This window comes from Ambystoma mexicanum, chromosome 11 (genome assembly GCF_040938575.1).
Source record: "Ambystoma mexicanum isolate Mex_15411 chromosome 11, UKY_AmexF1_1, whole genome shotgun sequence".
NCBI classification, from domain to species: Eukaryota; Metazoa; Chordata; class Amphibia; order Caudata; family Ambystomatidae; genus Ambystoma; species Ambystoma mexicanum.
The window spans coordinates 1,382,807,357-1,382,830,746 of record NC_090934.1 but is presented as its reverse complement, the minus strand read 5'-3'; the positions used below and the strand labels follow the sequence as shown (position 1 = coordinate 1,382,830,746).

The 23,390-nt window shown below is 47.5% G+C and overlaps 1 protein-coding gene across 1 annotated transcript in view; it reads left to right on the top strand.

The window, feature by feature from the left end:
* The first annotated feature begins 4,480 nt into the window (after positions 1–4,480).
* HOMER2 (homer scaffold protein 2) overlaps positions 4,481–23,390 on the top strand; it is a 303,905-nt gene continuing 284,995 nt past the window's right edge. Inside the window, exon 1 of the mRNA XM_069624981.1 lies at positions 4,481–4,911. Coding sequence (XP_069481082.1) covers positions 4,907–4,911 — 5 coding nt within the window. The 5' untranslated portion in view covers positions 4,481–4,906. The remainder of the gene's footprint in view (positions 4,912–23,390) is intronic.

Genomic DNA, 23,390 nt, shown 5'->3' with positions numbered 1-23,390 from the left:
AAATATCCCTTCCTCCTATAAATGGGTCCTAGACACCAGTCCCATCCACCGATCACAGGTCATAACCTGACCAACACTAATTCCATCTTGAAATGGTAAAATGCTATCACCATCAAAATTCTTCCCTTGATTCCGCAGATGAAGGTAATTGCACATAAGCTATGTAGGTTTTCGCCATTGCCTCTTATTGACTTCTACCAACTTAAGGTGGAAGCTACAATTCTATATGGACTTGACCTTTGTATACTACCTATTAGGCCTTTACTTAACACGATTCAAGGTATTATGATCTGGAAGAAGGTATTGCACTTACCTAACTGCCTTCCCAATGCGATAATCATTCACAAGCTCGGCCTGTCTTCACTAGCATCTAGGCTAGTTTGGAGAAGGCTGATGAATTTGGCAAAAATGTTACAGCCTCCATGGAATTCTCTATATGAGTACTTAGCAGCAATGATGGCAAACGGTAATCCAAATTCCTTGACATTAGTCTATAACCAATTGAAACTGATTGTAAATGCAATTGCCATGCACCCTGGGGATTTGGTAACGTGTCAACAGATTGTAAAGAAAAACCTTTACCAATGGGATTGGCCAATGACTTCAGATTTCATTGGTACCTACGGTTCCTGTGGGGAATGTGCGAAGTTCAGACATAATAAAAAACGTATCTTCCGCACATTACACAGGCGCCTTGTAACAAAGTCAGGATATTGTTTATGCGTTTCAGACTTCATCTTTTTGCAATCAAAGTACGGATGAAAAAATGGAGAAAAAAATACTGCTGTAGTCAATGATATTAGATGCCGATTTTGTAGATCTGACACGGAATCTGAAACTTTGAAGCATCTGACTTTACACTGTGTTTTTTTTCGCCCAACCTAGACTTAAATATTTGAGCCCGTATGATAAAAAAGGAAATGGCACATTCATCTGACATGCTTTGGCGACAATGTGTGGGGGTGTATAGAAAATCCTTGCTGTTGGCCTTATTCCATTTTCTGAAAATTGTCTAAATTAACCTTGGTTCATGGGAAAGTTGTCAAAACACGGAACTCGGTGGCTCCGCAGAGTAAAGGGCGTCTTCACAACCAACATTGTGGAAGGTTGATGGTGATATTTAGATTGTCTATGTGTACAGTGACTGGAATTAATCAAGCAGATGCTTTTTTATGGAAGTGATGGTGCATAGTAGTAAAAGATGTAAATCACTGGACAGTGTCATAGAATTGGGATTATTATGTCATATGATGAGACGCAGCTGATTTGAATATGTGAAATGAGCTTGGCTTTAGTACTGAAGTATTTTTAAGATTGCGTTAGTGTCATTGATAATTATCACCTGATAATGTAACCAAAAAGTGTAACACAATGATCAACACATGCAGAATAAGCCGCGAGGTTCGCTATCCTGAACCAAAATAGCGACTGCACGTTGACTATGCATGACGTCACTGCGCACGCAAGCGGGATGAAATCGTCGCGTAGTATAAACAGCAGCCATTTCTCTGATTATTGACATGGCAATCGTACCACGCGGATGATCTTCCAGGCAAAGAAAAACGAATTCCAGGTACAACTATATATTGACATTTCTTTTCACAGAAAAGCCAGCTAAAGCTTATATTTATGAAATAGGTCAAAATGTTAAAGGCTTCTGTCATATGTTCTTGATTTAGGAATTATGCAAAAAATTTAGAGGCAGAACCACAAGTCCTCATTTTGAAGTAGCCAGTCATGCTATTTAACCCACTCAAAAGCACAGCTACTCAACTGTAAGTAACTGTATTTTAAGCAGTTGTGTATTTATTAAACATTAGCATAACAAGATCATTAAGATAACATTATTGTTTTTGTCTTGGTTTTCTTTAGGATGATGTGATAAACCCTTTATATCATTAGACATTTCAATTTGCAATAAAAAGCATATACATCACTACAGGAAAAAAACAATTGGCATCAATGACAAGATTTCTATTTTGAATCCACAATTGCACCTCCTGATGAAGCGCTAAATAGAATAAGCGGGGAAACACGTGTTGGGGGCAAAACTACAAGGATTTACCCAGTGAAAGCTGGGGAACAAACCACAAGGATTAATGCCCAGTAACAGCTGGGGTGTTGATTTATATAAAGAATAAGAGTACAGCAATCATACTATTGAATGGAGTCAATTCAATTGTCATTAGACTATACAAACTCATCAAGCAAACCTGACAACTTATAATAAAACAACAATACAGTATATCCCAGTGATCTACTTTACAATTTGAATGAAGTGAACTCCCTTGCTTTCTTATCTTTATCATTGTGGAACTACAAATAAACTAAGAGATATCAAGCAACATTTCTTTGTGTTATCAATTGTTGAAACATAGTACTCAATATTTTAAGGTGAAAGCGCAACACTGGACTCCTCCACTATTTTTGATTATATATGGGACTAAGAGAGCTCAGTTTGGGCCCAAGACGTTCTCTGCATTGGCTGCCCATCTGCCAACGAATTACCTTCAAGATTCTTTGCCTAGTCTAGAAGTGTTTCCATGTCCTGGCTCCTCAATATTACTGCCATTCAGTTATACTCATTGCTTCAACTGGCCAGCCCAGTTGAGCCTGGGCTCTTATTGGGGCATGGCCTGGCAAGCGGTTGGCGCCACAATGAAGAGGCAACAGTTGCCTCCGGTGAATGCCTCCGGTTAGGCCACACCCCTATAAGAGCCCCAGCTCAATTCTTCAAAAAGGGCATTGGCCTAACGGGAGGCATTCAAATCAGGGATGTGACCGGCACCATTTTGCATCGATCGTCACCCTCGCACCTGCGGCGCGAGGCGATTGATCCTTGCATTTCTAATGAAAGGGGTGCCTTGCAGGGAGTCTGTGTCACAATAAAAAGGCAGGCAAGTTTTTTTTTCAAAATGCTGAAGTTCACACATATACGTCAGAGCATTAGGCTCTAGAAAAATAGCCTTGGCTTCCAGTGGGCTTGGGTTAGCAGGGGACATTATGGAGCCCGGCAGGCCCTGTATCAGACAATTGTCAGATTCTGCCGGATCTCTGTCCAGGCCAGCTCCGGCACCCTTAAAGCCCTGCATATACTTTGATCAGCTCAGCTCTGCCTTTTAACTATCCCTCCCTTTCTGCTTTACTTTGTTTTTCTGTGGTGGGACCTTGCCTTTGGAGTAATCTCAAAATCAAATGCCCCACTTAAGTTAAGTCAATGGATTTACTCATGAACATACTAATTTAATTTATTTTTTTGATATTTAGAATCTTAGTGATTAACTATTTGGTGGCTTGACGCGGCCAGCATCCTACTTCAGATTTTACTATTGCCCCAGTGAGCATTTTTAGCATATGGTGCCCACAAGTCATGTAATTTATGTTGCCATGAATAAAGTAAAGGACAGCGTTCTGTCTGATTGGTCCACAAACTGTGCAAAGTGAACTGTCCGCCAATCAGAAAGCCAATATGCAATGGACCAATCTGATAGCAGAGCCAAGATGCAAAGGACCAATCGGAAAGGAAATCCAGGATGCAAGGATCCAATTACAAAGAGGCTGTGCCTCACTGAGCTGTCTGATCTACTGTGAACAGTAAAAGAACCACATAACTGTCAAAGGGAGCGCCGCTCATTCAGAGGAAAGGGGGTTATGTGTACTTACACTACACGGTGTCCCTGCCTTCACACATGTACAAAAAATGAAATGCCAAAAATAACCCACGACCCAGCAGATATTGTCATAAATCGCTCATACCTCCCAAATCGATCAATCGAGGACACACACGCGACTCCTTTAAAAAGCACAGGTGACTGCCTTTTAAAATAACACAGCAAAGAAAAACAAGCATTGGAAAAGCCAACAACGTGGGCTTTTTAGTAGTAGTGGGATAGGCATTAGCTGGGCACTGATATAATAATGAACCAGACCATGTGGACTTGTGAATGCGGCAGGGGCATCTTTGCACCTCGCCAGTTACTTAACCGCTTCGGGGGTCCTCGGAGTGAAGACTGCATTTCACCGCCAACGGAAATGCACATAGACCTGATTTGCAAGAAGCAGCCCAGCCACGTGCGAAATTCCCCTGCTCTTTTCAAACCACCTCCAGCTAACCCAACCCCCCCCCCCTCCCAAAGAAAGATGCAGTGTGTAGGCAAATCTATTGCCAACAGGTGGCTGGCGTCTCCCACGTGTTGTCTGGAGCGAAGCAGTGTATTTTTGGAACAGATCGCCTTTTCCCTGTACTAAAGAAAACAAAAGTGCGCTCAAACGTATGAGGGGCGCAGCTTCACCCCCAAAAGTCACCTTTGCATTGACTGTAGATGTGTATGAAAAAGAAAAGGAAGGGCGTGCCACGGGCACATGGTGTGGATGGGGGGTTGCTTGTGGGCGAGGTCCCCGTGAGGGGTGGGCAGGGGGCACATGCGTGCTCCCGCCGCCAACACGCTGGAGGAGGGAGGGGGGAAAGATCAGGACAGACACATCCACCGACTCTCTCTATAGAGGCGGCAGTGGAGCTCCGTGGCCGTCCCTCCTTCTCCGGCTCTGCCTGTGGGAGGCGGCCGCTAGTGCTGGCAGCAGGTGGGAGGAGAGCGCATCCCCGGGGGCGGCCGAGGTGCAGGCGCACGGAGTCGCCCCTCCCCGCGCGCGCACACGCACACACCCCCCTGCATCCCACGGATCTGGGTATTAGTGGCTTACGGTGCGCGCAGAGTGAGCTCCTCCGGGGCATGACAGCTGCCTCGCACGCAGAAGCCGGTGCCGTGTGGTGGCGTGGCGCGCACCTGCACCGCAGCTGAGCAGGCACACGAGCCGCGAGTGCTGGAACTTAAGGAGGTGCGGAGCCAGTTCCTGGGCACAGACGTCCCCGGTCAGCCTGGCTCTGGGAGAGGACCCGGAGGGAGAGATGGGGTAGGTCTGTCTGGGAGAGTGTTGGCACTGCCTTGCCTGGGAAGCTGAAGTAACGCGTGGGTGTTGGCGTGGTGTGGGGATTCTGCGAGTGCTGCGGAAATGCAGGCTGTGGGTGAGTTCGTTTGCTTATGTTGTGAGGGCAGGGGGTTTACCTGTCTGTAGTGGCTATTGGGCTGTGTTCTGACAGGTCACGTGTCTTGAGGTTTGCATGTCTTACTCTGGGTAAAGGGCTGTACCGCCATATCTTGTTTTGGTGTCTGTGGGTATATTGGTCCAGATACAGCGATGCTATAATGGTACATGTTTTATTGGTGTACGGTGAGTCTGACGGCTGAATAGCGAGGGCGTTTTTAAGGGCAACTCCCCCCCCTTTGTATCGAGTTTAGGTGGATTGAGTGGCGCTCGGTTTCCAGGTGTGAATGTACTTTGGTGGTGGGGGAGTGTAGGCCCTTGGAAACATATGATATCATAGGGTAAATGCACCTCATGTAGTGGGGAATACTGTGCGCTGTGTGGCGTGGGATGCTCGGAGCACGTCCATGAAGGTTGTACATGCATTTAAGATGTGTGTTGGTTGTCATTCAACGCTGCACCCGGTTCGCTGGTGCTGGGTGGTGAGTGGGTTTGGGGTGTAAGTGGTCAAACGGCCTGTGTAGTTTCCGAGTTGAGTTGAGAATCGTGCGTGCGTGTGGGCCCGAGGTTTCAAGCGCGGTGCTTTGGGTAGGAACACGCCTGTGTGTGTTCATCGGATTGGAGAACACACGTGCCTTGAGTTTCCCGATGGTGTTTATGCTGCCTACTTCTGAAGTTTGTGATGAGAATCCCGTGTGTCATGTCCCAAAAACATGACGGTTGCTGAGACCACTGCCACGTTTCTTGTCCTCGACTTAAATCCCTGCTGCGCGCCCAGGGCACCCTGTGTTGTCAAGACCCTCGCCCGCCCACACTGAACTGTAAGCCCTGGCTTTTCCCCCGTCATACGTAACTCATTCAAGCTGGCTGTGTTCTCCTTTGCTTGCTGGGACTTGTAGTCCCACGGTTATTCTGGTGAGAGAAAGCCAGCACAGTGAAAAGGATACATAACTGGGACTGTGAGACCTAGTCAACGTTGTCATGACGCAACTTGAGAGCCCTTCCATGGCTCGCGCTTCTGGGAATAACTAAGTGGCACCCCCTCCATCTTGCGACATCTGAGTCCCTGGTGCACCCGTCACTGGCTGGGAGCGGGATAATTGCGGGGGTCCGGAGGAGGGGGTCAAACCGTGCATAAACACCGAGGGGCGGTGTAAAGAGGCCGCCAGTGTTTAGTTTACAGCAACTCTTTAATAATTATTGTAGGCCATGATTTAATTGTGAAGAACGGGCATGTTTCCTTTTCAATAGTGGGTCGCCTATAGAATAACTGTTATTTATAAGCCAATGGCAGTGACGTCAGGTGTGTAGGGGCGGGCGAATAGAAGTTAAAGGGCTTTTTTGAATGATGGTAAGTGTTCCATGGTGGTAGTCCATTGAAGTTTATGGGATGCAATGGTGTCCTCGGTGGTTGTAAATGTGTCCAAGGGGATGCCACCCTCCAAGTGAGGGTGATGGGTGGGTATACAGTGGTGTGGAGAAATGCACGTGGCACTCCAGCCTCAGCACTGTCTTATGTGGCGTTGGAATGGCCGCAACGGTTGGTTCAATAAATAACTATGGCCTGATAGAAACACCACTAGTAGCACGGTTTACACTGGATCTATGTGATTGCGACGGCCGAAACGCCGACTCTCTTTTTTTTTTTTTTTTTTTTTTTTTTTTTAACCCTTTACACCCCCCCCCCATATTAATATTATACTCTAACCACCCACACATATATATGTGATGTAAGGGAGGGGGGGGTTACAAAAATTTTCGGCCGTCGCAATTCCCAGGTCGACATTTTTGTACGATTCTGTTTACCCTCATTATTTTGTAATGCTTTTGTGGTACCGTTAGCGCCCCCCCCCCTCAACCCCCCCAATTGGACTTCTAAATGCTTGAAATAAAGGCTGGACTTGTCTTCTATCCAGCACCTACTGAACGTTTGGAAACTGATAAGCGAAGCTCACCTCCGTCTTTGGGGACTTATTACGATGTAAGTCCAAGGCCTTGATGTGAGCCAAGTCTTCTTCTTCTTTCGGAGCGACACTCTTCCCTTGTCTCGAGTACAGTGGAAGTGGACCATCGCCACTAGGTACCATCTGTAAACGCAAGTGCTGACCAAGTCAACGGGTCTGACTTTCTGAGACCACGCGACGAGCGAGCACAGTAGAGTACGTCTCCTCAGCGTGATGGGGACTAGCGTGGAACATGCATGGCGCAGCAGAGCCTGGGGATGTTGATCGCTCAGCGGTACTATTGGGCCAGCTGGAAGGGGGGGCGGTTGAAGGCCTAGTAGGCAGTGGCAAGGGTCACTGGGCCCCCACACAGGCAACCTGACTCAACAGTCGGGGAAGCTGCTGCACTGTCATGCATGCTGCGCAGCCCTATAGGTGAGAGGAAGGCCAAGCGGTTGGGTGATCTGACGTGACCACTTTGGAAGCATAAAATACAAGTAACGGGTATCTAATTTGTAGTTTTCGGGAATAAACCAAGTACACCAAAACACATGTGTTCCCTCTGTGAGTGATCTCCTTGCACAAGAGGTAACGAGGACTTGATGGCCACAATTTTATGGAAATGAGGGGGGGGGGTGGAGCCATGATTCAATTGATTAATCACATACAATGTATGCTTTGCACACCTGTTGAACGCCAGAGGATTGGTATGCATGCTGCCTGGCAAAAACCACCCAGCTAGTGCTCTTTAACCAAAACGAATAAAATGGTGATTACTTCCAAAGTTAGGCAGCCCGTAGGCTAAATTCTGCCATTTTTTTCAGCCTCTTGGCCCATGGCTTTGGGAGACGGTTGGTGGGATGCATGGGTGGACTGTGGGTGCAGAGGGAGCGGCAGGTGCACATTTTGAGGTGTTGATCGATGCAGGCCAGACATACCTGATTGTTGTCCGTAGTTGCGAGAAAAATCTTCTCATGATAGCATTAACATAGGTAGACTGGTCAATGAGAAATCAGAGGTTTTTGGCTGTCTGAATGTGGCCGCGATCCCATTTCTTCTGACCAAGAAATCTTTTTCGGGGCAGTGGTTTTGGAGCTGCAGATCATAAGTTTGGTTTTATGTAGGTTGACTTCGGATGGCCTAGTTGATATTGAAGGGAATGATATTTGGGTATATTTAGGTGATCTTTGTTCGGTTCAAGAGCGTCATTCAGGGTAGCAGAGTTTCCTCCAGTCTGATGTTTACAAGTGTTTTTAGGTGGGGTTGTGCGGCTAATGTTGAAAGCCATCACGAGATCCTTAAGGACGCATGCACTTGGTGTGTCAGCCTTATGCTTTGTGTCCCAGATGGAGGAGAGTAGATTATGCTCCCCTCTCCAATCCTCGTTAGTCTAAATCCATGTTGTAACACTTCTACAATGTTATGGGTCTCTGTGATCTGGAGTTGACAGAGGTCCTGACATTCATAGTCTTCTTGTTGGTTTCACACAAGCTCTCAATGGCTGCTTAGTTTAAATTCATTTTGCATGGTTTTAGTTTTGGCTATTGGGTGGTGCTAAAGTGGCCTATATGCTGGAACTATTGCATTGGAGATTGGCTATGATGGCCAAACAGATTGTGGCTATGATGGCCAAACAGATTGTGCCTATTGTTTGGTTATTTACCCACCCATTCACTGTCCATTGTGATGAATTGTGGGATTCTGTCACTTTCCTCCTTGTGAGGCTAGGGAGATTACCCTGCTCACACACACACCCTTCTTAGAGTAAAGGCCAGTGGGACCTCACCAGGAGAGACTAACCACTTTGGGGAAAAGGACTTTCGTGACTGTGAGGAACTCCCTAAACCTATCACCACGCCCTCTTCAATAAGAATTTGTGAAGAAACACATGAAGAACAAGTTAGTTTGTTATTGTCAACCAAGTGTGCCATTAATGTCCATGAGAGCACTTCAACTGGGACAAAGAAGATTATGGGAGCCTTATTGAAAGGGAAGGAGCACTTGTATGAAATGGCAGGGACGCCCCATCACAACGTCATAAATCAGGAAGGCAGGGCCCTGGAAGGTGAGAGACCATGAGTTTCAAATCAGCTGGTTCTGGCCAGCCGAGGAAGCCCTGGTTGCACGACGTCCAATGCAAGGAGGAGAGTTGGGTGAAAACCATAAAGCGAGATTTTGAGAAGGGAAGAACGCTCAAATCTAAAACCAGAAGATAGCGTACCAACTGGGAGAAGGTACAGAAACAAGTTAACAGCGCACAGAGTAGGAAGAACAAGACAGCGAACGCTAAAGCTGAGAGAAGACTTGCTGTGAGACGTCCTGAACCCAAAGGGAGGAAGAGTGGTGGCATGACCGCAGGCAGGAAGCTGTGGAACGATGGGCCATAAACACTGCCGACACCACGGTCAAAGAGTTGGCAGAGAAGGAAGCAAATGGAAGAGCGGCAAAGCAACAGTCTCATACGTTGCTGAACAAACTGGAAGCCATTGTGACACCAACAGACGCAGGTTCCTGTCCACATAGGACCCTGGTTATGTTACCCCTACAAAACACATGTAACTTGGAAAATGGGAGACCTGGTATGGGACAGAAGGGATAATCATTACTGGAACGCTGTGACTCATCCTAGGGAGGGGGGGAAGAGAGGAAGAGAGGGAGAGAACACAATTGCTGGAATATTCATTCTCATCCCAGTATAGAAGCGTTAATGAAAGGAAGTGAGAAAGAATATTGGGACTTCAGAACCTGTGGTGATCAGGAAGAAAGATGCATAATAAAAGACAAGAATAACTTTTGTGAAATGAAAGAAGGAATTGTTGAGGTAGTCCAGGACATAAAAGAGAATACCACAGGAAGGAGAAAGAAGCGAAGACCAGTAAGGGAACAGATTAAGGTCGGCAAGAATCCAGTATCTGAACTGTATGGCCTAATGAGAGTGGTGGCTAACAAATATTTTCGATTTTCATATTAAACTGAACTGGTGGAAACCCACATAAGGCAAAGGGAGTCATTCTTCTGTGCCTTAGTTCTTATAATTGTGGTAGGGTCAGAGTAGACTAGTTTTGGACAGTGGACGGAATCTGATTTAAGACTTGCACCGACGACTGGCTATCGCTGTTGTCGGTTTTGTTAGGCAGGTAACACCCATAGGTTAGGGAGAGTGGGGCCTTTGCACCTTTTTGTTCAATAAAAATGACACTAAAATGGTACATCAGACTCCTGGTCCTTCTTCTTACCAGCCACAGCATGGTCCTGCTAATCCCTACACCGTTCCTACCGCTCACGTTCCAAAACGCATTTTCCTAGGGTCTGCGTGAGGCTGCTTTTTTAAGCGGTACTATCAAACTTTGGACTCTAATTGCCTGCCAATGTTCAGAGTAGTCTTCTGCGGGCAAACGGCTTAATTCCATATGTACACTTGCTGTAGGTGTACGGGCTAAAAACAAGCATTTGTGCAGCCAATAGTTTTGGCTTTTGTTAAAGTATTAGACATTTGCCAAGCACGGTTATCATGTGCCCAGGTGCTCAGACAATTTTGCAGCTACCATCTTATGGCCAGGTAGTACCATTATGGCAGTGCCTTGGAAGTGTCTATCCCATGCCGACATGAGAGCCAAAACCTTTGGCTCTGCCAATGCTTGTTCTATGATTGCCATAGGACAACAGCTTGATACTTTCTTGGTACAAAGGTGGTGGAGGAGGTGATGTGAAATCTGAGTATGGCTGGCAGGGTTCCATGTTTTAATATCCCTGCAAAAATATCGCCATACAAGAATGCTGCCATATTATTGCGGCAATATTAACCCATTAATCCTGTGGGGACACCCCCGCAAACTCCATATTATTTTAAAGGGAGCGGGGGACACCCCTGCAATCCCCACTCCCATTTACCCAAAAAAAGATCCACACTATTAATATCGCCTATGGCCGTTCCCGACGAGAGATATATATATATAGCGATTGTTATTGGTGGGGATAATATTGCCTGATACCGCTGGCAGCAGTGTAGAAATGATGAACAACGCGTGGGAAGAGATGGCCCACCACCCCACCCCTTTTTCTATAAAAGGACCGGCTGGGTAATTTACTAGCAACACGCAGCTGAATTCAGGTTATGAATAGCGACTGCACGTAATGACGTGAGGATCACTCCAGTGCTGAAGGGAGTAAGGCCAGGGTTAAGTAGGAGATAGGGGAAGTGACGAAATGTTGTGGGTTTGTTGTTGTGCAGCTGTCTTCAAGCTCTCCCAATATTGTGCCTAAACTCTGAAGACTGGGAAAGGGCTGCTTTGCCCTTTCATGGACAATCTAGGAAGCGCCATGAATTCCTAGCTGCCGCCATGGCTTCAGCCAAGAGCAGCCTTCTCTCCGCTCCAGGGGTGTTGCTAGGTCTGGAAAACACCCGGGGCTATGCCAATGTCAGAACTGTTGGGACAGGGGGCTAGCTATAGCCTTTTGGTTGTAGCTCCTGAGATTCTATCCGGGGCTACAAACAAAAGACCAGGGGCTATAGCCCCCTTACCCCCCCCCCCTAGCAACGCCTCTGCTCCGTCACCCCATCACTTTAACTTAGTTGCACACCCCTTTCTTGTCATTGTACAGCTATCCTCTGCTCCAAAACTAGGTTTCTACTCTATAAGAAGAGGTGTGGGATTCGGAGGGTGGAAGCTGGTCGTTCTGAAGATGTCGGGGCTCGTTGCAGCACATTGCAACATTAATTTTAGGGGGTTCCCTTGCCTACCGCTGAGAAAACCAGCCTGAGGCACTTGTGGGGTGCATCGATGATGATGGAGAGCTAAAGGAGTAGACAGCTGCATATTATCACAGGAAAGGCAGCCAGAGCACCTGAGCTGGCAAAGCCCACCCAAACTCTGCAAATGCCCACTCAGATGTTGATGCCTCACTGCAGTGGACCCATCTACATTAGCTTCAGACCCCACTTGTTGGACAATCAAGGCTAGGTCTCTGAGCCAGAGGCGAGCTAAAGCACTAAATGTCCACTAAAAGGCCAGCAAGCACTTCTGTCAATGAGGTGCTAAGGAGGCCTGGAGGAAGCCACTGCCTGAGGGCGCCGGCGAAAGCGGAGGGTAACGTGCGTGCTGCAAGCGCGCATTTAATGGACACATGCAAGAAGTATTTGCGTTGTGGTAAGCTTGCCAACATGGGGGAAGCCCCCCGCCCCACTGCTTGAAACCTCTTTAAACTGAAAAGGTTGAAAGGCCTTTGTGTCATGGGGGGGGGGGGGGCAGAGTGAAGCAGGGACTGCCATTTTAGGTCCGTTTGTTAAATGGCATCTCGGCGGCTACTTGGTTCCTTCCAAGCACTGTGAAGGGGCGGTTAGGGTAGCCAACTGTCGGGTATTTTGTGGGACTGTCACATTTTGGACGACTTTGACCCCCCTCCCCCCGCTGTAAGGTGAAACATCCTACCTCCGTTAATTTAATTTCCCACGCTAGGCCCAGGCCTCGTTCGCGTGCCCCTCAGGTTGAGGGGCTGACGCGGCTCTTCCGGTCTTGCTGACACGCAGCTTAATTGCAATGCTTTTCTTCCGTGGGGTTGCGATGGTCCTGCTTTAAAAAAAAAAAAAACGTGGCCACCTTCTGGACGAACGATTAGTATTGCAATGACGCCAGGTGTTATAGCGTAAATCCCTCACCAACTGCTTAAATAGCAGTCGGGGGTGGGCAAAGGTGAACGATGGTTTGACTGCATCACTGCCGTGTGTGGAAGTGTCCCGCACCAGAGGGGAGGTTGGAAGATGCGCAGAGCGCTCCAGTTTCTCCTTGACATGCATAAGTGGTGACTTCCAGTCCTGGTATTTTATTGGGGGGGTGGGTCCTTTGGAATTCTGGGACTTGTAGTTTATTTATTTTTTTCGATTCAAAGGGGGAAAGAAAACACGACTGGATCGCCGCCTTACTCATGGCATGGGGAAACTTGAGAGCTCTGAAGGTGGGGGGGGGGGGGGTGCAAGTGGGGCATACGAGAGAAGTCTGGAAGGAGCAATGCTCCATCCAGTTGTTTGTAAAGGCTTAGCAGTGCCAGCGGATGCATCCCTAGCTCTCCACGATGGCATTCTTTGTAATTGCAGGGATGACGGCTTGTGCAATGAGCGTCACCACCAGCGGTTCGGGGACCTGCTGCACCTAGACCGCTGCCCCCCACCCCCGTGTTAGCCTCGCTGCTGCAGGCCGGGCTCAGCGGGGCCTTCTGGCCCCGTCACACAGGCTACACCGTCGGCGGCTATCTTTAGCCGCTTGTAATTAATAGCTGCGCAGGAGTGTCCGGGAGACTGGGGAGCGTGTGGCGATTTAGAGGCCCTGCTCGACTGGCAAGTGAGAACTACGGCGAGCATTATTTATGCCGATGGAAATCGCTGGCTCCTGAGCCACCCCAAGAAGAAAGTTGAGTCAATTCGTGCGTCCTTGAGTGACTAGCTGCTGTTACTTCTGGCGCATGTCGCCCCCCTCCTGGGAGCTTGGCAGCTCCCAGGATGTATGTAATGGTCACATGGTGGTTACCATGTGACCATTCCAATAAAAGGGACGAGCCGCTTCCGGCTCGTCAGTCTAACCACAAGCTGACTGCGGTGTTGTTGTGTTGAGCACCACGCTGGTGCTACACCGCGTGCAGGAGGCCCAATGGCGGAGCCCTGCACAAGGATGGTGCCCCTGCCGGGCAACACCGTCCCACTTGAAGGTATGGGCCATGTGACCACGGCTGTCTGTGCAACCCCGGCCTGGGTGCCCCCAGAGCTGGGGCTGCAGTGAGCTGGGTGCCCACAGCCCGCGTGTTGTACTCCGGAGCTAGCAGGGTGACCCCTGCCTGGTGTCCACTGCATTGAAGCAGCCTCATGGTTCATGTCGGGTGGACCCGACATCTGTGGCGGCCTGCCCTGGTGATCTTATAGCGGGCCCCACCACAGCAGCTGCCCGCGTGCACACAATCCAAACCTTTGGACACATGTACGGTGGCACGGGGACACTGCGCATCCATGTGATTGCAAGGACAACCATCAGCAGAACCTGCTGACTGTAATGTCATCACTGCACAGACTGGGTGTTCACGGCTATCGTTGTCTCTTTAATTATGTCTTTTACACCTTGCTCACTCACTGCCTCCAGGTTAGGGTGAACAGATTTAAACAAAAAAAAACCCGGGAGAGGCCATGGACATAGAAGTAGGACTACAGTAAAATACAAACAGGACTCTGATACCACTGTAGTCCTGCTTCTATGTTGCTGGCCTGTTGTGGGGCGGGTGTTCCATGCACACACCTCTCACACGTAGGAAGAGTCACGCCGGGTCCCCGATTTCAGGATTTCTGTTTCTGCAAAAACCAGAACAGCAGCCACCCGCCCATCCAATCCCGGGACAGGGTTCTTTAAGTTAAAAAACTCCCAGGACCCCGGGACAGAGGCTGATTGCCCCGGACTGCCCCAGGAAAACTGGGACGTCTGGTCACCCTTCTCCAGGTGTCAGGCCAGAGCTGGAAATAGGACCACACCCTTCACGAAGTGATGACCTGAGGCTGCTTCCTCTGAACAGTGGACATTTGAGCACTACGTTTCAGATCCTGCCACCCAGGTCCCACCCTTAATACATATCACTTGTCCAGTTTTCAGTTCGCTTGGATTGCTCAGTGGACCCAAGGACATTGCAACACTGCAGACCAGGAAAGCTCAGAGTTGCCAACCTTTAAATTGAGCAGGGTGATGAAAAATATCTGTAATAACTTTACTTTAGGAAGAGTGATTGCCGAAGTGCTTTTTACGACACTCGGATCTTGACCACATAGAAAACTAAAAAACTCCAACGGATCCTAAATACTGCAGCAAGGATACTCCTGAGGCTAAACGTAAGAGACCAAATCACACTAGCCCTGAGAAGCCTACACTGACTCCCGGTAAAAAAAACGCATTCACTTCAGAGCCCTCTGCATCGCTCCCAAATCACTACACAGACAAGGAGCCAAATTCTTCCAAGCCAAAATCAACCAGGAAGAAACCTAAGCTCAAGCAAGGACCGCCAAAACGAAACACTACGAAAAAAAGGGAAATTCAAAGGAACAACATTCTCACGTCTAGTAACCAGTCTATGGAACTCCATCCGAAAGAAGATAAGAATGACAGAACACACCCTTACTTTCAGAAAACAACTGAAAACCTGGCTATTTAACTTGGAGATTAGCATAAAAAACAAGCACCCCCTACAATATCACTGACCCAAGTCAAAGAAGGGATAGTACGGCTCCTGGAACCAACAGTAAAACAACTACACCATACTACCACCCATGCTCTTCTCCAGCATGCTCTACACATACCTCACACAAACTAACAGGCCAGCTCTACCACACACAACTCATGCATACGCTAAAATCTGCTGCAAACCATCCAGACACTGGACGTTGCCCCTCCAGACACAAGACTCGCAGTGCGCACAATCCAAACAAGCTCAGAAATCTGACGCGCACAGATGCCAGTTTCTTCTGGTTCTACATGCTCCAGCAGAAGAGCACAGCCTCTCTCCAATCCCTCTTCCCTCACTAATCTACCCCAACCACTTTCTTACAGAGCCACGTGAGCGCTTGGAGACCATGCAAATGGTAGCCATGCACGGTGTAACATAGATATATTATCACTCGGTGGCCAAGTATTGACAAAAAGGGAGGTTTTCAAAAGTCTTAGTCGAAGCAGCTGCAAAATTGAGGCCAAACCCATCCATGTGCTAGTCAATTTCAGTTCCCCATCAACCTACACCTGGATGTTCGAATTGTAAAACCTTGCAAAAAATGTCGTGCTTTTTGTATGAGCCAATTTTTCTTTCTGTATGCTTGGCTTATTATTAAATATGCAGCCCAACCAGACTTTACCCCGTCAGGTGGCAGCCGGTTGTGAAGAATGGGCAGTGCCTGCAGCATAAGGGGCAAGACCTACAGGGCCATCCACCAACTCGCCCAAGAGTCAATCGAGTCCTTTTGAGGAACAATGACTGCTAGTTGGATTGTCGAACAGTGGAGCGGAGCTGAGATGTGTTTGGCAGTGTGGAGTGTCCTGTAGGTCAGTATTTTTCACTCCCTTCCTGTCTGGCAAAAGTTTAGGCATGAGGGAGTCGCTCTTTCTGGCGTGCTCGGGTATAGACACTGGCACTTAGGTGGCGGCTGCTGGCGTGCGTCTGGTCTTTGTCTAACCAAGACTTGGGAGATAAGGTGTTTGGTATCCCTTTGGAGCGTTGGGGCTGTGTGGGATGTAGATAGGGTGACCAGATGGCCTGATTTTGTCGGGACTGTCTGGGTATTTGCACCTCCGTTCCAGGGTTCCGAAACTTTAAGTTTAAAAACCCCATCCCGGATTTGAGGATCGGGTGGATACGATCCCGGTTTTTGACCGGATATCATGATTTTTCCATCGGTTTGACAAAAACTGGTACGGTATCCACCCAATTTCCCAAAATCCTGGATGGGGGGTTTTAAACTTGAAATAGCCTCAGGACCCTGGGCGCTGCATCATGATACGGGACAGGCCACCCACGTAGAAGTATGACTACAGTTTGACTGCTGAAGCTATAGTCCTACTTCTATGTCAATGGCCTGTACCGTTTTTTTTTTTGTTGTTTTTTTCAACATATGATCACCCTAGAAGTACAGCCCTCAGTTCGCTCAAGAATTTCCTGGGCAAACAGGTGGCAGCGGCAGCAGCAAGTTGCCAAATGTGCAGGTGCCGCAAGAAGCGCCCCACTCTGCTAGTTAAGCGGGGCTGAGGGTGACCCTGACTTGTCTAACTAGTGGCAGGTGCAGGCAGCAACAGCAGAAATGCCTGCCTTTGACACGCGTCGTGTCACAGTTTATTACCCCCTCCCCCGTTCCCGCGGTGATATGGCAGTACAATAACGCGTTGCAGTAAACCCGATTCAGCAATGTCTTGTTCGTTCTAATTTGAAGAGAGATGGTCCGTTGTTTGCCTTTATTAAAGGCACGCAGTGAACATTTGATGGCAGCACAAAGTGGGGTTGTGGCAGCTGTTTCACTGGTCAGCCGCCCCTTTCCTGTAGTCTGGTGACAGGGCCCACTTGGACGCCAGGGAGCTACAGTATGGCGCCCTCTTGGCCCCGCGGGTCTCTGTTCGCAGGTTAGAGCCTCGTGTTTCTGTCATCGGTTGTAATGGGGGCAGCCCTTTCAGTGTTCACGTGAGTGGGGAGTTTAAAATCAATTTGAAGCACTGCACAGGGACGATCACTGGGCCATGACCTCTGTAGACTCTCGCCTCGCGGGCAAGGACTTTTGATGTGCCGTGACTCGAGCTGGCGGGGGTGTCGTGTGGGTAGGGGGGCAGGGATTTCAGTAATGTCGTTCTCCAGGGTTTCACGCGAGCTACTTCAGGGTCCAATCTTCCTGCTTGAATCCATATCTGAACACAGCCGCGAGACTGGGGGACCGGGGCAATGTTCTAGGATCTTATCCTAAAGTCCTCCAGGGAATTATGTATAAAATTGCCCTCTGAATCGGCGTGCTAAGCCAGCTTCTTGGCCTGACAGCCCAGCATGAGGTCCCTGGGCAAGCCAGATAAGTAAACTGCGTGTGCTTATTTAGTCCTCTCTGCCTGGGTCCCTCCACGGGCGGCTTCTCGGCTTGATGTGCTGTGGAGGATGAGGGTGGGCGGCTCTACTGGAATGGCGAGAGCAAGTGGGGTCAGCAGTTTTGGCAGCGGGCAGGTTACCCTATCGGTTTTTGGCCCACGTGCAGTTTTGTGGCCCTTCGACTGCTCCTTACTTGCATGTAAGTCTAGAATCCGACCCCAGCAAGATATTCTGGTGGGCTTCTGTATCTGATAGACCACGGAGCCTGTCCCTAGGAACCCTGCTTGGAGGGCTAGTGCTACTGTTTCCACAGAAGAGACCCTGCTGCCAGTCCAATATAATACATTTTTTCTATAGCGCTTTTACATAGGACATATTTACATGTATTACTATCAACATCGGAAAGGTGAAAGGCCGAGTTGGCCTTGCCGGGATTTGAACCTGCGAACTCTAGTGTTTAACAAGCTGAGCTATCTTTCTGCCTAATATTACACTGGACCCGCTAAGATAGCCCTGTGGTTACGGCATCCTGACGTCACCAGTCCCAATCCCAGTAAGATAGCTCAGTTATTGCACTCCCTGTAGGTAACCGACTACTGTGCATCATCACGCACTTAATTCCCCCAAAAGAATGACTAGGGAGTCGGAGGCGTTTCACGAGCCTCTGCATATACCATACTTTTGTACTTATTTATTTATTTTTTAATATAGCTTGCTACGTTCAACCCTTAAGGTATCTTGGTGCAAAATTGAGCAATAATCACGGGCTCCTCAAGCTGTACCTGGTGGCAACAGCAAAGAGCCCAAGTTAATAAGGGTCAGCCTGCGGAACTTGTGACTATGGCTATTGGCAACCCCGGTGAACTGTTTATGTGAAACAATGTCCCTGCATGGCCGCCATGGAAGTGGAACGAGGCTCCGAGTGTAGCTCCTTTGGGCTTACTGAACAAAAAAACCCAGTCTCGCTTTGCAGTCGGAACGGTTGCTTTAATGTGACAGGCCACAACTCGCAAAGAAACGCTAACCTTGCTCCCTGGCCTTACAGACTAACAAATCGCCAAACTATTTAATAAACAATTTTCATTCCCCTACAATTAAATAATTAAAGCATTTCAAGTTCCTCCCTTGCTCCCTTTTGTCTCCTAAAATCTTCTCAAACCTTCTTTCCTGCTTTCTCCCATCTTCTCCCAGAGGCCACGCCCCTCCTTCAATAACTGTTCCCCCCTCTTTGTACCCCCGGGGTAGCCCGTCCGTGCAAACAGCACCACCCCCTTTCTTTACTGCACTAGTACCCCATTGTGCTTCCCCCACCCCTCCTCCAAAGGGCCATGTCCCCTGCATCGGCAACTTCTTATCCCCACAAACTCCCCTCTACACCAATCTCCTCTTTCCTATGACCTGCGGCCAGGCTGACCTGCCACATCAGCAGCAATTAACCTTACACCACAACAAGGTTCATGAGAGGAGGAGCGTGGCAGTTCTGCAACTCCTAAAGGCAAGTGTAAGCCGGAAAGCGGATGGCCAAGTAAGGGCAACGCCGGGAAGAGGGTGGACGGTTGAGTGCAGCAGTGAGCTTGCTTGGAACGTGGGCTTGGGTCGTGAGGTCAGCCCGCAATCTGAGCAACCCGATTGGCTTTTGTGTCAGCCTCAGGTGCTAATGTATAGTGTACAACCATAGGTTGCACGCTTACCTCCTTAGTGGGAGCAGAGTAGGGTCCCACAACAGCTGAAAAGCTTTGTGCAGAGCCACAACTTCCTTCCCTTGCTGCGACAGTCTGTGCCCAATCTGCAGGTCACAGACTCGTATCCTGTCAGGGGAAACGTGATTTGGCCAAATCGCACCTCTGGAGCGAATGCCAACCCCCTCCCCCCTCCGCCTCCCTCCATCCACACCACCTTTTTCTCTCCTCCATAAAGGGACAAGAGGTAAGTGCAATAAACCACCTACAGTGGTAAATAAAGATCCATTTCCCCTCTTTGCGGGGAGAGGAGGGAGACCTTTTTAGCAAGTGCGCCGCCCATTTCCGGAGACCATATTACACAGGTAAACCATACCATATCAGTTCCTCCCTCATCCCCTCCAGTAGGCTGTCGAGGATTTTTTTTTTTTTTGGTCCAGAAACGCTAGCAGTTCCATTTCCTTCTCACCCTCCCTTAACAAGTAGTCTAGTTTCATTTGCAAAGCACCACATTAGGCCTACGGGCATTGGGATGCTAACCATAACAAACCCGATACAAGCACAAACTATACAGCTACACAATACATACATTGGACTGGCTCTGAGTGTGTATCCCCTATTTAATGTGTGTTCTAGTGAACACTTGGAGTAGATCAGCATGTTCAGTGGAAGGCATCACCGTGAATGCATTCAGAAAACAAATGGAGTGGATCCCAATTCCTGCTCGAGTGTGAAGGGTTACCCTAGCAGTGCGACTCTAAGGTTTTCTTCGACGAGTCTCCCGGCTCCCATTATTCTTAAATACCTGAAGCAATTTGTTTGATCTGCTTCCTTATGCCCCACCTTCCTTTTAAACAAATATTGCACCCCTTAGTCTAGAACTGCATCTCAAGTAAAAACCTACCTCCTGATGCTTTCAAAGGGTATCCTATGGCAGTTTGCTGCTTCGCCTGCATGCCTAGCTTTGTCTAGCTGCGCCGCCCATGCAGTTTGTTGCAGGCACAATCCTGTCACAGGGTAGAAACCATCAAATGACCGTGGAAGGCTTCCGTTGTATGTGGCACCTGGAAACCCTCAGGAGAACCCCCATACACGTCTGCTCATTAGCTGTTCTCAATAACTCCATTCTCCACCCAGCACTGGAGGTGGTATTCAACAGGGGCCTTGTCAAGGATGCATGCATTTGTAAGGCTGCTGTCTCTTTCTGGTTGTTAAGCCCTGATCTTTGCTCCACAACACTCTGCTTTTCTTCGTCTTCTACCCTATTTGAATATTTTGTAGCACCTCTTTTGGTACGATCTATTATCAAGTGCCCTTTTGTGACTTACATTAGGCGTAGAGTGCTAGTAGTTTTCTACCTAACTTTCACTTTGGTATCGGCGCACAATACATCTTGGTTGTCTCATATCTGACCGTTCTTTGGCTTTGCTTTAAAGTTTCTGCTTAAGGTTTTGTTTTCACACGTCGTCCCCTCCCTTCCCTTCCATTCATACGCGCTTAATAAAGGTATTGAAAGAAAATGATCTTCTGGGATTCCTCTTTCCACCAAATCTGCTCTGCGTACGCTGGGGTCCCTTTCATCTAATCTTCTACTTGTTCTAATCCTTCAGAGATATCTCTGGTGGAAGCTTATAACCAGAGCCAAGTGGCCATTCAGGGCAGCAATAGATGTTGCGGCTGTAGCTGGATGGCTCCTTCCCCAAAAAGGGGACCTCCTCTGAGTTTCTGTAACCTTCTCCTTGATGCTCCCACATAATAAAAGTGGATCCGGTCACTGGGAACCCTATAGGTGGCGATTTCGGCTACTGCGTATCCAGAGCAGGATTCTATCGGGAGTTGGTCATTCTGTTAATTTTTCCACCTGACTTGAAATGAAGGCCTTATGATCTGTACGACAATCAAGATATGTCGGATGGGGTTAAGCTATCCTGGCCAAGTATGTTTGGAAGGGGAGGGGATGGGTGGGGGCTTGCGCGGGGGGTGGGGGGTGTCGCTCTATCTAATCAACGTTTTGGTTTTGTTCTTCAGAAACATGGCCTCACATCTTGGACACTGGCTAGTTAGATAACTTTTTTTTTTTCCCTTTCCGCATTGTCCTGATTTCCCTTCCTTCATTGTAGGGGTGCCATGGAACACGTGTCTGTTTACACACCTGCGGCCATTTTAACTGTTTGACTTGTTGACAGATGCCTTGGCCCTACCTGTGATGTTTGTGCTTCGCAGACGTCCCGGTGTTGTATCGTAATCTAAACTCCACAAAATGGAAATAATTGCACACAAGGACGTTTTAAAAAAAAAAAAGTATTTTACTGGTAGTTCATTACACCTGGTTAAGGTAGGCATAACTCCACAATGTTATCTGGCAAAATGTGAAATAAAAGCGAGTAACTATGCAACCCTCTAAAAGTAATTAAATAAAAAATAAGTGTCTAGTCAGAAAGTTTGGTTTACTTCTATATTTAGGAACATTTGTGTTCAGTGCTTGAATGAGGGTAATGACCAAAATGATCTTGGATTCTGCGAATTGAGTGAATGCACGCGTCGTTTACCCTCTTGAGTATTTTACATTTGTATATTAGGAAAATCTACGTCAATAAGTAGAAATGAGTACGATTTCTACTACTAGACATACATTGCACCTGAAATGCATCGCTCCACTTCCTCTGCTTTTGTGAATAGGCTCTGAAGTTCTATAGACTCTATGCATTTGTAGTCCAAAACATCTGGAGAGCCAAACATCAGACTCTGGCAATTGGGAAACCTGAGCATTTAAATGTTTTTCAAAGTGGCTTCTTTACACTTGAAATACTTGCATATAGAGATTTGAAATTACCATGGCAACCTATGGAATCTGTTCAACTGTCCTAAAGACTATGCGCTGCAGATCTGTAACGCGCCAGAATGCGAAACAATGGACTATAAGGTTTTACACAGCTGTAGTAATATATATATTATGCATGCAAAGTAAATTTGAGTGTTTACTTTATTTTTGATACTTTTTTCTTTACACCTGTTGCTTAGAATTAGGACTGAATATGGGAAAGTGGGACTACATAGCCAGGATTTAGAATTGCAAACCAGTAGGTGTTTTGGATAACATCCATCTATCTTTAAACCAGTATTTTAGAACTGTTCTTTTTGGAACTTAAAAATGCGAAAGGTCATACGGTCATATTTTTATTTGCAATGAGTTTTTAAAACGTTTTTACCGAGCGCTGACATTTATGGAATTATTTTTGCAACCTAAATGGTTTGAACTGCTAGAAATGGAATTGGTGAAACTTTTTTAGTGATGTTTTTTTATTTTTTTTTGTGTGTAAATTCATGAATTAAAATCATTAGAGAGCTCACGAAGAAGGTGTTTTTGAGGACTTGAAGTAGATTTTAGAAAGTTCAAAAATAGATTCAAGATCCATGGAATTAGGTTAAAATTGGTTAAACTTGCTTTGAAATACCCATGTAAAGTTTGGGAATTTATTAGCAATTATGAAAATGTTGTTTTTCCGTTTCCAAAAGTTCCAAATTCTTTTGTTATGTTTCAGATCCGTGCCTTCTGCTATTACACTATTAGGTGTGTAGATTTTGAACTATTGTGTATTTCCTACTAATATTATTCAGAAGGGTGATGCTATCTGTATCCTTTTGCATTGATTTGAGCTGGTCTACTAACACCCCCTCACTCCTCATATCGTTTTGTGTTCAAACGCTACATAAATGTAAAGTTTGGGTGGTGTGGGAATGTGTCCCACCACTCCACCACCTGACTACAAAAAAGTGTGCTTTTACTTGTTTCCCTGTCCAATATTCTTGCCATGAATGCTATTCTGCTTTGGTGTCTGTGTGCTGGTTGCAGATCAGCCCTTCTGTTTACCTTGCAGAGGGAACTAGGGTGCCGCAGTCTGCTGGGAGCGGCAGTCTGCTGGGAACAGTCCTGCTGCCACAGATTGCTTTCAGTGGAGCGAGCCAAGTCCTATTAGCTGCTAAATGTCATTAGCAGCTGAGTGACTTTGGCTTTCATCCCCTTCTCGCTACTTTCATTCTTCTTTCTGCTGGACTGGTGGGGTGGTCTGGCTATTGTCCATGGGGTCTGCACACATTTACACACACATTTTTGCGATTCCCAACCTCCGCATTGAGCCTATATGCCACT